At 31.4% G+C, this 16,316-nt stretch overlaps 1 protein-coding gene across 1 annotated transcript in view; it reads right to left on the reverse strand.

The window, feature by feature from the left end:
- Positions 1-3,292: 3,292 nt before the first annotated feature.
- The window catches only part of LOC126740259 (myb-like protein U), a 42,922-nt gene continuing 29,898 nt past the window's right edge, over positions 3,293-16,316 (reverse strand). Inside the window, exons 8-10 of the mRNA XM_050446202.1 lie at positions 3,848-3,995; positions 3,627-3,668; positions 3,293-3,403 (exon numbers count right to left, since the gene is read on the reverse strand). Of these exons, the coding sequence (XP_050302159.1) occupies positions 3,352-3,403; positions 3,627-3,668; positions 3,848-3,995 (242 nt within the window). The 3' untranslated portion in view covers positions 3,293-3,351. The remainder of the gene's footprint in view (positions 3,404-3,626; positions 3,669-3,847; positions 3,996-16,316) is intronic.

The following is a 16,316-nucleotide window of genomic DNA, read 5'->3' on the forward strand; positions in this document are numbered from 1 at the left end:
TTTTAATTTTTTTATGTAGATTGACGCAAATTCCTGCAGTAGAATCAGGAATTAGTTTAACCCAGATGCAAAAGTTTCGGTCCGATATTTGGATTCGCCCTCGCATCCTCACTATTATTAAGTACCAAAGCATCCCACATTTTAGCATTTTATCACGTTTATTCCGTGTTTCCAAGAATGACAATTATCAATTATATTCCGTCTATGTTCGCGTAAACCGTGCGCATATTCGCATGCTATTCATTATTTTATTTTTTACTAGGTTTAGATTGATTGCGATTAAGTATATGCCTTTATGGTTAATCAAATAGATTTGTACTATTACATTAAAATAATACCGATACTGAAGAATCATGCAGTTTGTTTGCAACCGTTTTTCCCAAGCTAGCATACTCGGCATTCATGCGGTTTATTTATTTGAGACCACTTTGCTGCAGAAATTATTTGCTAGATTCATACAACATTCTGGCAGTATTGTGATTTTTTATTTTTTGTTTAATACAATAGAAAAAATTAACATTTTTCCATTTTTTTTTTATAGAATTCTTTTTTATGATATTTCAATCGGTATTTCCTCGGTATTTATAATTACTCACAATAGTTTCGAACAATTTTTTTTCTGTTTTAGATTTAGAAAAAAAATTCAGAGGCGGTTTAGCAATTCAAAGGAACCTTAGGCTAAACATTTTTTTGGCCCTCATGAATGTTTTAGTAAAAGAGTTCTTCAAGACACATATTTACTATTTTTAATTCTAGATATAACAAAAATACAGTTAACAACAAACAACAAAAATCAAAGAACCTAGGGCGAGAAATACATATAATATTTAAAAGAAAACGCAACAAAAAAGATAATTAAAAAAACCCTCTCTTCAGGGCTTCAAATTGATCTATAATATTTTTCATATTTTATTGAGGAAATCGTGGTCTATTATTAGCAAAGAAACACTTGATTTTTTGATCTACTAATGAATTTCTCATATGAGGTTTAACCCTTTGTAATGTAGAAAAGGATTATTTTCCACCAAAGTTTGTAACACAAAAATATCCTTAGAGAAATATTAACCTTTGGAAATCTAGACGTTAATTTTAATTTGCCTTACAAACTTTAACGTTTCCCTTGATTTTGTAGCTTCCAAATTTAATTTTGGGCTAAAATATTTCAAGCGAATAAATTCGGCCACCAAATTTTGGTCTAAATCATCTCGATAGTGCTTATTAAATAATATAATAGTGCTTATTGCTTTCATTAAAATATCTTGATCTGAATAATTTTCTAAACACAATTGCCCAAACATATTTGAGACGTTATAGTATGATTTTGACTTTTTTTTAAGCTCAACTGTTTTATAAAGTAGAAAGTATTTGTAAGCATATCTCTTTCACCGAAAATAACTTTGTTCTTTTTTACTTTGGCCAAATAGTGGTTTTCTACTTTTTTCTTTTACTATCTAATATAAATGTAGAAGAGTTTGTGCCCAAATTCTCCGTAATATACAAAACGTTCTCGTCGCTGCTAAATCCAATTATCGATATCAACGGCTTGTAATGACTTACTTATTTTATTAAACTCTGTTCAAACATTATCCTAAAATTTGAAAAAAATCACAATCGCATCATCTTTCGCTTCTAATGAACTTTTAAACAAAAAGAATACTAAAAAATTGCTAACTACAAGAATCCATTAGAGCAGACCATCGTGTACTAGATATTTTTTTTGGAACTACCGCAGTCGAAATTCTATTTATTTTTAGCTCATTATTTACCATCTATGCGTAGAAACGGAAAAAAAATGTATATTTTTACTAGGAACTTAAAAAACGGTGTCAACATGTGACGACACTCAGCTACACAACTTCCTATTAAGTTAGAACAGTGCTGCACAGGGTACAAATATTGCCAAAGAATTGTTTTTTTTTATGAGTTTGCAGTCCTGAATATTTACCCGAAATATTATTGGCACTATCATAAGACTGCGCTTTACAACCTTGAATTTTTAAACACAACTCGCTTGAGAATTGCCGTTTTTATATCAACAGACTTATGCCCGGTATTACTAATAAAACAAATAACACGCTCTATAGAAGAGCCATGATTTGTACATATTTCAAAGTTTTAAAGGTCCTCAAATTCCTGGGTCCCTATCCTAAAGCCTACTTATCCCATTGGATAATCCAGCACTGAACAAATGTGTATCTGAATCGCACATTTATATATTAGATTATATACTATATATTAGAGTCCCTCTAATATCTGCCTCCCTAAAATGAGCTCAGGATTATAGCTGAAAAACGAAGCCTAACAGATGACTTACTGAAACGGTTCCATCACATTAGAGTCTCTTAAAGTTCAAACATTATTCTTATTTGGGTTTCTATAATTTCAGTTCTCGCCCACTCTGAAATACATGCTGCAGTTTTCTCATATCTGGTTAATTTTTTATACCTTAAGCAGTCAAAAACCAGAGTATGAGTTGTGTTGTCTTTAATATTATATAAATACCTTAAAATGTAGAATTATGATTAGAACTATATAACGTCTGGACAAATAGGACTTATTGAACGAGTGACCAGAATCATAAAAAGGGTTGTTTTTAGACGTACTATATTTTTGGACATGTACGTAATGCGTTCGCTAATCCAAAAATAACATTTTATACATCTTTTTCTTGATCTTTAAGGAAAAAAGGATATTTTAAAAAATATATATTGTTGTTTTGATGTTCTTCTACTTACTAGCCTAAACTTACAAATATAGATAACAATTAGGATAACTTTAGTTATAAATAATTTACGAATAAAACCTACACTTACAGGGTCCCACAACTACCATTTATTCAAGATGCACCCTATGAAAAACTACTAAAATCTTGGTTTTAGATCAGTACTTGTATAATGAACAATTAATTTTGTGAAATATTTAACTGAGTACAAGTTATAGAATAGGCTTGCCAGCCCAAATTTGATAAACTATGTATGTTTTTGTAGTAGTTCTCTCAGTGAAAAATTATTTAGATTGAACTTGAAATTACTCATACCTTTTATTTTGAGTTAGTACGAAACTTGATAACTAGAACAATAACTATAGTTCCCTAGGGCTACATGTATTTTTTTTAAATATTTAACTTAATGAAGTGATTGTAGGCATGCTCGGGTGCCATTTCTAGAGAAAGTATTACGATATAAATAGTTTGTGAAAGCTGTAAACCTAAATAACTTAATTTATGGGCACTATTAAGTGGCTAACATACTTATATGGTAGTTTTACAACTGATTCAGTAAAAAAGTAAAAATAAAGTAATAACATTTATTAATAATTTATATATAACATTACAAAATTACTACTTAAATACTAATTGGGACAACCGTTAGCCCAGTGCCCTGGATCACCACAACGATAGCACCTGGAATTAAAGATTGTGATGAAATTAAGAAACGGAGAACAAAAATGCAAATTTCTATGAGACTTTATTTTATAAATTATTTTGCAGTTTAGTTTTGTGTTTAAACTATGTTGCAGAGAAAAAGTCATTAAATTAGCTAGATTTTATAGAAAAAATAATGTATTGTCCATATAGGGCTTTAGTAAGTTAAATATCATGTTTAATTAAAATCAAAATTACTTACCGACCATAACCTCCGTAATAAGCGCCCGGTAATCCATTATAGCTAAAAGTAGAAAACAAATATCTTTACAGATGTTTCACTCTATTTATAAAATTTCATGTAATGGCATATTCTCTCTCTTCAAGTCAAAATAAAAAATTAATTTATTAAGCAAGACAGTTTTTTTAAACACTAAATTTTTTGGTGTTAAAAAATGAAATAAATAGGCGTATTGTACTTACTCATCTTCGTTACTATACCAATCATCGTCCTCATATTCGTCGTAATCATATTCACTTTGTGTGAGGTCGCTGTCCGAACTATCAGACAACTCCGTACTAGATGAACTTGCTGATGAACTTGACTCATCACTCACTTCGACTACTGGCGCTGTGCAAATAATATAATTTATAATTAAGATACACAGGGTGTTCACGTTTTTTATAACAGCACTTTAATATGTTATAGAAAAACTTATTTTAAGACAAAAAGTTTTATCTCAAAACATATATGTACAAACTATTAGTTTCCGAGATACAGTGTGTTTCAAAAACGGAACGACAGTAGGAAGTTTCAAAAAACATAATTTTTTTAAGTAAAATCTATATTGTTGTGTTTACCTATTTTACAGGGTATTACGTTTCCAAATTTGATGTTTGTTTAAATAGTGATGTAATACCAAATAAACTAGGTAACTAACTATTCATGATTTTTTAAATCATATCAAGAGATCTAATTTGTCTAATTGGCGTAAGTGTAAAAAGACTACCTAAATCGCTCTGAATTCAATCGACATCCATATCATTCAAAATTATCAAAAATAGTTTAAGATCATCAGCCTTAGAACATTGAATGGCCTTTCAGTGTTCTAAGTCAACAGCAAACATTAATTCACAATGTTTTAAACAATCTTTAAGGACGTTGAGAAATATAACAATAGCAAAGAGAGACAGTGGCCGTCCCTGAGGGAGTCCAGAGTTTACATCAAGCACTCTTTGCAAAAAATTACCAATTTTTACCATCAACTTTCGATGAAAAAGAGAACCAAGCACTGACCCTGCAAACCCGTTACAAAAACCTATATTTATTAATTTATCAGACAAAAGGAAGTGATTTACTCTGTCAAATGCCTTGGAAAAGTCGGTATATATGGCATAAACCTGATACCCCATGTTCAAGGCACCTGACAGTTTAGTTGTTGTAAATTAGTAGATTAGTTACTGTAGATCGACTTCCTCTAAAACCATTCTCTTCATGGATTATTAATTCTTTACATTGCCAATTTAATTAGTTATAGACTAAGCTATCAAAAACTTTTGAAATTGAATACTGTTTTTCATTCATTCATTTTTTTCTCCTGGTTTAAATATAGGAGACATATACACAGAGGTGGGTCGGTCATGAAAGTCCATTTATATAGCTTCCTCGATCTCCAGACTTCCCCCCTTTGGATTTCTTTGTTTGGAACTTCATTAAGCAAGAAGTTTACTCCAGTTCAGTTAATTCCCAAGAGAAGCTTTTAGGCGAGGGCGAATACGATGCTGCCCTTCAAATAACTGAACAGCCTTCAAGAGACATTAAATACTCTTCTTTGTTATCGTTGGGATTATGTTTATTTAATAATGTTTTTGATAATTTGCTTATTATTGAAATTGTATAGGTTTAGTTATTTTTCATGTAATTTTCTTAACACCTACAATTTCCATTTGTAATATTAACTTATCCACACCCTGTATCTCGAGAAGGCTTTTTACATATGTATATGTTTATATTGACTTTTTGGTCTTAAATCAGTTTTTCTATAACCTATAAAAGTCCTGCTGCAAAAAACGTGGACACGCTGTACAGGCCATTAGATACGTAGATTTATGTAAGAATTATATTTAAAATAAACATTCAAAAACCTAAAACCTCTAAGTTGATATGAAGTTAATATTAAAATTTCTGAAAGGTATACGAGCTGCTTAATTATGTATTCAGAATGGCGAAATAATGGTGAGTTTTTCATTGGCTTTAGAAGGTTATAACTGATTCTAAACCGTTTAAATAAATTATTATCTATTGCTCTTCAAGAGCATTAGGCATTTATTTTTTTTTTTAGTATTTCACATATGTTAGAATAATGATGAATATTATGTTAATTTTGCCAACTTTAAAGGACTGCGATTTAGGAAAATCGTGTATGTATATTAATTAATAGAAACCTATCAACGGATTTTTGTACTGGTAAAATAAATCGACTATAATCATAATTCAAATCAAAACATTTTTTGGATGCTTATATTATATTTTAAATTTTACCTTTAGCCAAAATACTATTCCTGTTTTAAGATATACAGTATTGGCCATAAAAGTTGGAACTTATAAAAATTTAAAATTTTTCCAATGTTTTAAATTTATATTTTATTTTTGTACATCCAATCAATAAACATATTTATAAGTAAACAAAAAAGCATACCAGAATTTCAACACAAGTTTCAGACAATAAGAAATACTTTCAATTTTTGTGCTGGACAAAATGCTTGGAACTTTTTATAAAATATGTATTTTACAGGCAGTCTTTGACATACCAGTGTGCAAGTGGGTTGACTAAACGTTCCTAAAAACACCGTGTCACGGATAATTAAGAAATATCGTATATTTGCAAATTTGGTACCAGGTAAAAGCACTGGAAGACCTAAAGCCACGACTGCCCGTGTAGATAGGCGAATTTTAAATATTTCCCAGAATGACCCATTTTAGTCATCCTCCAAAATTTTACAAAAATTAAATGAAGATGAGCCTTCCAGCATCTCTGCGAGAACGGTAAGAAGGCGATTGTGTTCTGGTGGACTTAACAGCTACAGAACTGCTAAAAAACCTTTGCTGCGGAAGAAAAATGTCAAGGTACGCCTACAATTTGCAATGGATCATCTTAACTGGACTCTACAAGATTGGAAAAAAGTGCTATTCAGTGACGAATCTAAGTTCAATCTGTTTTCCAGTGATGGAATACTTCATGTAAGACGACCGAAAGGTGAAAGACTCAAGAAAAAGTTTATCCGACCTACGGTTCAACATGGAGGTGGTAATGTGACAGTATGGGGATGCTTTTCTTCGTATGGTACTGGGCTAATACATAAAATTGTGGGGAAAATGGATCGATTTATGTATCGGGATATTTTGCGAAATATAATGGAGCCTTTACAAATTTGAGTCTATGCCAGTAAATTTTGTATTCCAGCATGATAACGATCCAAAACATTCGTCAAAATTGGTAAAAGAATGGTTGGACCAAGAAAAGATCACAGTTTTAAAGTGGCCGGCCCAGAGTCCAGACTTAAACCCGATTGAAAATTTATGGGAACATCTGGATCGCAAAATTCGGGCATCTGGAACAGTCAAAAATGCTGATGAACTATTTCATAAGCTTGTTGAAGCCTGGACTCACATTGACAGACAAATAATTGAAAATTTGATTGAATCAATGCCCAGAAGAATGCAGGCAGTAATTAATGCTAAGGGTTACCATACCAAATATTAATTATAATATTATGGTTTCAATAAGTTATGTTTTATGTTGTTCTTGAATAAAAATCATTTAGTTCCAAGTATTTTGTCCAGCTTTTTTAAAATTTTTATTCCGAACTGCTACTGGTGCTGAATTTTCGTCAACATTTAAATTAATTAACACTAGTTTTTCGTGTACAACAACTTTATAAAAGAAAATAAAATGCTAATTAAAAAAGGCACACAAAATATAATAAATTTTTAAATGTTCCAACTATTATGGCCAATACTGTATTATGCAACAATCGTGGAACTAAAAATTTAACCTTTTTAACAACTATATATTGGGACAAACTAAAATTCGACTAATTCGAAAAATAATGATTTAAAAGTAATTATTTAAGTCATAAATAGTCCCAAAATGTATGAGTCTAAATAATCCAATAATGATAAATAATCCCAAAATATATGTAAAAAGTCTAAGTATAAAAAGAACTGTACTGTGTGATAACTATTTAGTTGTTTATTATTTAATACGACAGTATATAAATTAACGCGAAAAACTAATAACAGACAAGTTGGCTGCTTCAACAGTTAGTAAACAATATTGCGAGAGGCGACATTTTGGGTAAATGAAACACATGTATATTAAATAAAATTTTAAAATATTAAAAAACAATCTCCAACATTAGCAAAACTTAAGGCTAGAATACAGCAGATTTGGTATGAATTTACCCCTGAATAGGATAGGACCTTAGTCAAGTCACAAAGAAAAAAATTGCAGCATTTATAAAGTCTAAAGGTTATTTTAATCTTTATTATAAAATAAAATTAAACTTGTTCCAATATTTAGTGGTCTAAAATGAGTAGGTTTTAATTAACTTATTTTACTAGAATATATAGTTTTGTGTTGATAACTCATTCATTAATTAAATGTTAATTAACTAGCAAAATAATATTTTATTAAACAAATACACGTGTCATAGCTTGTCCCAATATATGTTATTATGGCTCATACCCTAAAAAAGTATTGCAGATTCTTGGATAATCAGATTTGGAAATACAGATCAAATTTCCAAATCGCCTAACAGTGGTACTCCGCGAAAAAATAATTTTTCACTAAATTTTCTTAATTGAAAAAGTAAATGGTTTTATTAATAATTGCGTAAAAAGTAAAACAACCGTTATGGAATATCATCATTATAATTCTCAAAATTTACCAAACATCAAGAAACTAAAGAACACACTTAATTATTATAATTTATATACACCGTTGCTTATTATAATTTGGCCACTCGTAACAATTGCCCTGAAATAACTGTATCTTTTAAACAAAAAATCAAAAAATGGCAGAAATGGCAACACCGATTTGTAATTTGTTAACGCTCTCAAAAAAACTTAGTATTTTTTAAAACGCACTGTTGCTTTTTCAATGTAATCGAGCAAAACATCTGTGCAACTGTTTCAGTTTACGTTCAGTAAATCAAGGAACTCTGTTGGCATATGAATTGACAAAACAATTCTCGGTTCTTGCTGATTTGTGTTCCTTAAATACCGGATATCTTAAATGATAAGAAAACAAACAAAATTTGGATTAAATGTATTAAGTGCAATGTGTCACGTTTTGGTTTGGGTAATTGATTTAATATGGTTATTTTTAAAGATAGAACGATGCAGTTTTTTGTGAACCTAATAATGCTGCAAATTAGCTAAGCTAGAATTAAGCTAACTTTTTTTTTCGTCTAAAACACTGAGTGATAACGAAACATTTAACTTTATAGCCGCTGTCACGGCTCGCACTCTGATGTAAACGGCTTTAAACAGATATTTTTGCGTAGAATTACCGTGCTTCAAAATAACCCATCGTTTTAAGAGTTATGGCCCTAAGTTAATGTTTTTTAAATGGATTTTTTCGACGTCAAAAATTAATACTTAGCTCAAAATTAGTAGCCGGCCAAGAAACCTAAAAATGAAAAAAAGTTTAGGAGGAAAGAAAAGCATTTTGCTACTCTAAAAACTGTTTTTACTGATTGCATATTTTTTTAACTTCATTTTCATCTTGTATCTCCTAAAACAAGTTAGCATAATTATGCTTACAGCAATATTGGTGTAATAAAAAACCATCACAGAACACACACCCGAAAACAGTAAAGTAAGTATAAAGTTCTATATATAAAAATAACCAAAATTTCCTGCACTTACAATCAAAATGAGAGACACAAGACGTCGACACTAATCGTCCAACTGTGCGTACATATCGTATGAAATATGGGACACAATCGGCACCCTCTGGCAAGACAATTCGTAGTTTGGCCAACAATTTCCTTGAGTACGGGCCTGCTACTCAATGAAGTTGTTGAAGCAGTGTAAAAGAGTCTTTTCAAAAATGGCTTTGTTTGTCCGGAAATGCGTAAACATTGTTTGATGAACTATTTTCAAGAAGACCATGACCAAGTTTTTGCAGAGCAAGTTCCCAGGACGCGTCGTGTCGAAAAAGGATCACTTGGACTGGCCTCCTCGTTCGCCGGATTTGAGGGCACCGGACTTTTTTCTGTGGGGCTACTTGAAGAGTATGGTGTATGTTAGCAAGCCGAAGAGTGTTAAGGAACTAAAAGTTAATATAACAGCAGAAATTGCGGCTATTACGCCTGAAATGTTGTCAAATACTATAAAAATTGGCCGAAAAAGGGCCGCTTTTTGTGTGTCGAATGAAGGCGGTCATTTGATCGTTATTGTAAAACTGACCTAATTTACAATAAATTTATTGCATAAAAGGCACTGTGCCTCTAATCAAAATAAATCTTTTTTTTGTCCAAATCGGCTTTGAAATACCAATATGAAAAAAATAAATATGAAATATATGAAAAATTGTAGTCAAAAGTCTCGCATCTAAAACATATTCAACAAGGTAACACATGCTTTGCCATCTTACACGGCATCCTGAGACCTACACACAATATCTAAAGCAGCCACTAACATAACCGGGATAGAAAATTAAGACGTGCACATTATTACACACAACAACAAATAATCAAACAATGCAGTTATTCAATGTTGAAATAGGGAAGATAAGAATGTAGATAGAAGAGGCAACAGTGTGCTTTCCAAAATATTTCAAATATGGTCTCGTTGTCAAATTTTCAGTCCAACGATGTGTATATTTCTAGTATACCATTTACATTGAATCACTCTTTGTAACTTCTTGAATCCTATTGCCAAATGGTTGGATAGTAATCAAACACAAATTTTAAATTACAACGTCAAAAATGGTTATATTTCTGAAATTAGAAAAAATAGATCTTGGATTTTACAACTAAATATTTTATATACGTGATCTTATGATAGCTTTTGAAATGTTTCGCTAAAAAGTTAACACTTATACAGAGAGTGCCGTTATAATCTTGAGCGTTCAATCTAAGGACCAAGTATTGATTTATCTAATTACATAATCACCCAATAAATATTTATATCAAAGTAACATTAAAGAATCAAAAAAATTAATTTCAAAGTCAGCAAGAAAACGACAAAACAGTTACAGCTGGCTGTAGCTTACTTATATTAAATTATATCTCAGGTTTATCCCTTTCATATTTTGGGAAAATAATAGTAACTACACCTGAAACGTATGATTAAAGATCAGCCAGTGCAATTAAAGACAAAATAAATAAAAATTCTTAACGGGCATATCAAGGGTAACATAAAAAAGGGGCGTAACTTCAAAATTTACAAAATTGAGATATTTGGGCATAACAAAGTATAAAGGCAAAAGTTTTAAAGCGTACCTAAGCTTCAGTTTTCATTGTTAATTTGTTTTCTATATTGCGCGCAGAATGCTTAATATTGGAAGCAAATTTTGTAATAAAAAACTCGTAAATTTTGTAAACTCCAGAATTGTGTGGACCATCAGGAGACTCTTCAAGACCTTACCCAAGAAGCCCATCTTAGGACCCATTGTGAAGTTGGACCATCGAATTTATTATTGTATTTTCAAATAACCATAAGATTAAAAATTTATGGTTTGGTGTTGATTAATATTTACATAAGTAATATTTGTTTTTAACCATTAACATTTCTATGCTTGTTTTAGGTATATCTTTAAAGCCGAACTCGGGCGACCAAGATAAAATAAACCTATCTGTTTATGCTGATCTCTCTACAGGAATTGGAGACTTTCAAAGTCCGCCAAACTCAGATCTTCAAGATTTTGATTCCGATAATTCTGTTCGAGATCCCAATTTTATTATGGGTAGTCCAAAATGACACTGGCAATCAAGAGATGGATTTACTATCTTTGAAAACGAAGCTAACGAGGAAATTTGTAACTCATCAAAACGCCGAAAACAAAAAAAATCATATGAGAAAATTGTTAAGAAATAATGGAGAAGCATATGTTAGCAAAAGCGGAAAAACTGTGCTAGAAAGATGTGACTCGGGTGCAATAACTGCAAAACATTTAAATGTCATTAACAGCTAGATGTTGAAGCTATGCGTCTTATATTTTGGCAATTAAAGTAATGGATTCGCCAATGAAACTACATTACCATTAGAGTAAAAAGTCTGAAACAAAATATAGTTTTCTCAAGAGTATACGTAAGAATTTTTTAAAAACTTACAGTGTCTTAAATTACGAGATTGGTTTACCACTAACCAAAACTCTTTATTTTTAAACTGGTGCAAAGTTTAGACCCTGACTGAGAACATCAAGTTCTTTCTCATTAAATGCCTGAGAGGATTGAGTTTCAACGATATTAATGGATTTTTCCTTTTGTGGTTTATCCTTCGCACTCACTAACTTTTCTAGCTTTTTTTGTTTAGTGAGGAAAATTTGCTAATGTATTTGTGTTTAATAACCTCAAATATATTTTTTTGAAAATTGCTCCATGCTTGATACTCTGAATCAGTTTGTCTAAAAGTAAGTTTTTTAAAAAGTGTGTATGCTTCTAATTCTAAAATGCGTTTACTATTTAAATGTTTGATTTCTAAATCTAGCCATTTTTGCTTAGTAAAAACTTCAGCCTTTTTGGCAAATTAAGATTTACTTTTTAAAGATACATCAATAAACTTTTGATAAGCTGAAAGGCGTTTGCAAGATTTTAGAAACCAAACATCTGCTTTAATTAATCTAATTTTAGTACTTATCTTAAAATACTTGGTTCTTAAGTTAAAAAAATTTGGTTTCTAAAATCTCGCAAACGCCTTTCAGTTTTTCCAAAGTTTATTGATGTATCTCTAAAAAGTAAATCTCAATTTGCCACAAAGATTGAAGTTTTTGCTAAGCAAAAATGGCTAGATTTAGAAGGCTTTGATAGAGTTTTCAAAGACTTAGGTCTAAGAATGGTCTATTAAAGTTCGGCCAAGTTATGAAATCTTTTAGGAAACCCAAAAGATAAAATAGCCATAAGATATAAAAGACCAATGAAAAGTCTGGGATCTATGAGATTAATCGCAACGATTGTGATAAAAAGTACAAACCAAAAGATCAATTAATGTCAGATTTAAAGAACATGTAGCTCATGTGAAATATGGAGGAGTTGAAAAATCAAGTGTGGCTGAACATATTTTAAATACTGGTCACTTTGTAGGGATAGACAACTTAAAATTACTTAAACCAGTTAATAACAATAGAAAATTAGATGCATACGAAAGTTAAGCAATATTCAAAAATCAAAAAAACATTCTTAACAGGGATAAAGGTCCAATCCCTTATAGTCGATTATATAGTTTAGTTGGTGTTTAAGATTTGTTTGGCCATGCTGCATTGCTTTTTCCGCTCTATTAGTTACATTTTACTAATGATATAAGGAGATTTGTAAGTAGTTTTAGTTTAGTTTTAATCTTCTCCCGAAGATGCTAACATTGTTAGCGAAACACGTGTCGAGAATAAAAATAAGTTATGGTTTGTGGTAAAACTGTCTCGTAATTTGAGCATCACACTAAAGGTTCCAACCATAGGACTTACAGTATCTTGTAAGGAATTTTTTCTTGGAAATTCTTTCTTCAACCATGAAGTCTGATAGATCAAGTAATAAAATATCATCCCCAGAAAACCGTGAAAAAGTTCTTCCAGCAAACCACACAAAGATCAAATGAAAATTATGGAGGGACATATTATTGCCTTTCCAGCGGTTCTGTACACACTGGTGTCAGAAAGATACCGATAAAACGTACTTGGAAAGTTTCCTTAAGAAAGTGATAATGAATTGTCTTTACTTGGACACCTGCAAAGAAAAAAAAGAACAAAATCCGTTAGTAAAAATGTTATAAAGAAAGTTTAATATCTAAAAACATTGGATTCTGTGCCCAGATATTCCTAGTTGGTGCTACCAGTGACGGCTCGTCCTAAGTGGCCGAGGAGCCATGCCACTGTTCGTAAAATGTATTAATCATTATATTTTAAAATTAAATTAGTTTTTCGGAAATTAATAAATTTTAGTTCTCAATTAGATAAAGATTTGAAAAATCATTTTGACAAAGCAAGTATCGCATTATTTGTGAAAGAACATTTTATTAAATAGTAAAAAAACTTTCCAGACAAATTGCTTTCTGGTTTCTGACAGTTAGAGGTTTCATTCTTAAAAAAACGGCCTAAAAACAGAATTGCAAGTACTTTATGAAAGAGAACAATTTAACCACACCCATGTCAACATCTTAAGGTGAAAAATGCTCCGCCATATTAAAGAGGATAAAAACCTTGATCAAGTGCGTTGGGGATATTATCACCTGGACAAGTGTTCTCAATAACATTGAAGACGTTAATAAACGAGTTATTGACCGTTTCGCTAGTAAAGCAGCGTTTTCTTTTTCTTGTAGCTTTTTCTGATGGACTTTTTTAATGGTTTTATATATAAATTTTCACGCTCGGTAAATTTGTGCACTGCTTCTCTCACAAGCTACTAGCCGCTACTGGGTGCTACAAATTTGAGTTCAAAACCGCGGATGAAAGGCTACTAAAAGAAGAGGAATTTGATTTACACATTTAGAGGAAAAATTTTGTCAACAATTTAAAAGTAGATCATTCTGAAAGAGCGAAAAAAGACAAAACATTTGCATCTTTTGATTGAAACCATTATTTTATAAAAGAAAGCTTGCAACATACTATTTTACCGTGTATAAAACTGGCAAACAGAGAGGTGTTTGTTTGGCTGAGTCTATAAAAAACATCCCTAATAATCATTAAGTTCAGCTTACTAATTGCCCTGGAAAAAACAGAAATTGTATAGTTCCATCTATATTATATCATTCCCTTTGGAGTCATACATATTGCAGATTTGTGAGCAGTGTTATTAGACAATCAGTCAAACATCAAAAAGGTTAACAATATACCTTGGAAAATACTATATTCAGAGATCCTGTAACTCGTGTTGCATATCCTTATTTACTGGATCCAGCATATCCCGTCAACACCAATAATTCCCTTTAACTGCAAATGTTTAATTGACATATTAAATCCATTACAAATTTGTGAGCCGATGATACCAATGCCTTTTTCTTAAAGACCTTTCTAAAAAAAATTAAGTATGGACTCAGTGAAGTATCCATTGCTATGCCATCAGTCAGTTAAATGCCAGACAAGGAAGATAAATAAAGTAATAAATAAACCAATAAAGAGAAGAAAAAACGAGCGTGAGTGGTATATTCGACTAATTGTGCCGATAGTAACAAAATTAATTAAGAATGCGAGAGCCTGTTGTGAAAAATTGCTAAATAGCTGAAGGATGAAAGTGATTATAATGCAGATATTTTCCCAGCGTTGATTAGTCTGGTTTACCATTTATTTTTTCCGACGTTGCTATATGAGGCGTTTAGAGCAAAAGTGGCCCAAGCCACATTTTTAAAAAAGTTGAGTTAACAGCAAAAATGGTCTACAAATATATCGAATTTTTATTATGCAATACCGGCCCAAGCCTATTTCGACTATTTACCGCAAGATGTCACATAAATCCACTTTTGCGTACATAGCACGTTCATATTTGCTGGAGCAAGACTGGCCCAACCCATTGTGGGCCGCTTTAGTATTCAGTGACGTTGAGATTATTTTGACCACGTGTTTGTAATTTTGATAGCATACTTTTTGTTCGAAAAATAAGTTTTTTTTTAAAATAAAATGCAAAGAAATATGTCCGGTTGTGACGAAGATCGCTCTGGTAAGTAACCTATAATTAAATTTTATTTGCACATTTGCAGTTAAAGTTGTAATAATATGTATTTTGAGGTTATGAAAATACTGTGTTTCGGTGATCCGGGTTTGGGCCACTTTTGCATTTACATTTTTTTGTTACAGACATAGAAGAACCTTTTCAGGATTCAGGTTCTGAATTCGTACCTTCTGGAAGTGAAGCTAGAGAGCTCTCTGGTTAGTTTGTTTCCTTATTTTATTATGTTTTTATTGACTTTTATAATAAAATATTATGTTTTATTGATTAATGTTGTGTTTATATTACAGACATAGAACGCACTTCCTGCGAGCAAATTATTCAGGAAGCAAAAAGAAGGAAAAATGAAGGACAGTGGAAGAGAAATATTAGCAAAAGAAAGCATGCTGCTGGTGAAGAATACGTGAACACCAAGGGGAGGGTGGTTTCTTCCAAGATATATGAAGCCAAAGAATGCCCTTGTTCAAAGAAGTGGCAAGAAAATTTTTCACAAAAATGGCGAGACTCTCTTCAAACACTTTTATAGTTTGGGATCTCACACTTTGCAGACTTCTTATATTTTTGGACATGTCAGAGTTCTAAACAAAGAACGGAGTTATACCACGGAAAATATAAAACCAAAGGAACACAGCAGGTGCTACATTTTGCCAAATGACAAAGGAGAAGACAAAAAAGTTTGCAAAACTTTTTTTAAGCAATCATTGGGCGTGTCTAATGGCCGCATAACTAGGGGATTGAAGTCAAAAAGCACTGATGGAACACCACAATCTGATAAACGTGGAAAATCAATACCAGTTAATAAAACTTCTCTGGAAAAAGTCACTGCTGTGAAAAGTTTTATTAATAAATTACCAGCTTATGAGTCCCATTATTCATTAAAAAAAAGTCCAAATGACAAGTATCTTTCTCCAGAACTAGACCTAACCAAAATGTACAATTTGTATAAAAACGAAACTGAACAACCCGTTTCATTGTTTGTTTTTCGTCAAATATTTAAAAAGGATTTTAATTTAAAGTTTCACGCGTCATTATCCGATAGTTGTCGCAAATGTGATGCTTTCAATATTAA

Source organism: Anthonomus grandis, chromosome 9 (assembly GCF_022605725.1).
Source record: "Anthonomus grandis grandis chromosome 9, icAntGran1.3, whole genome shotgun sequence".
Lineage (NCBI taxonomy): Eukaryota > Metazoa > Arthropoda > Insecta > Coleoptera > Curculionidae > Anthonomus > Anthonomus grandis.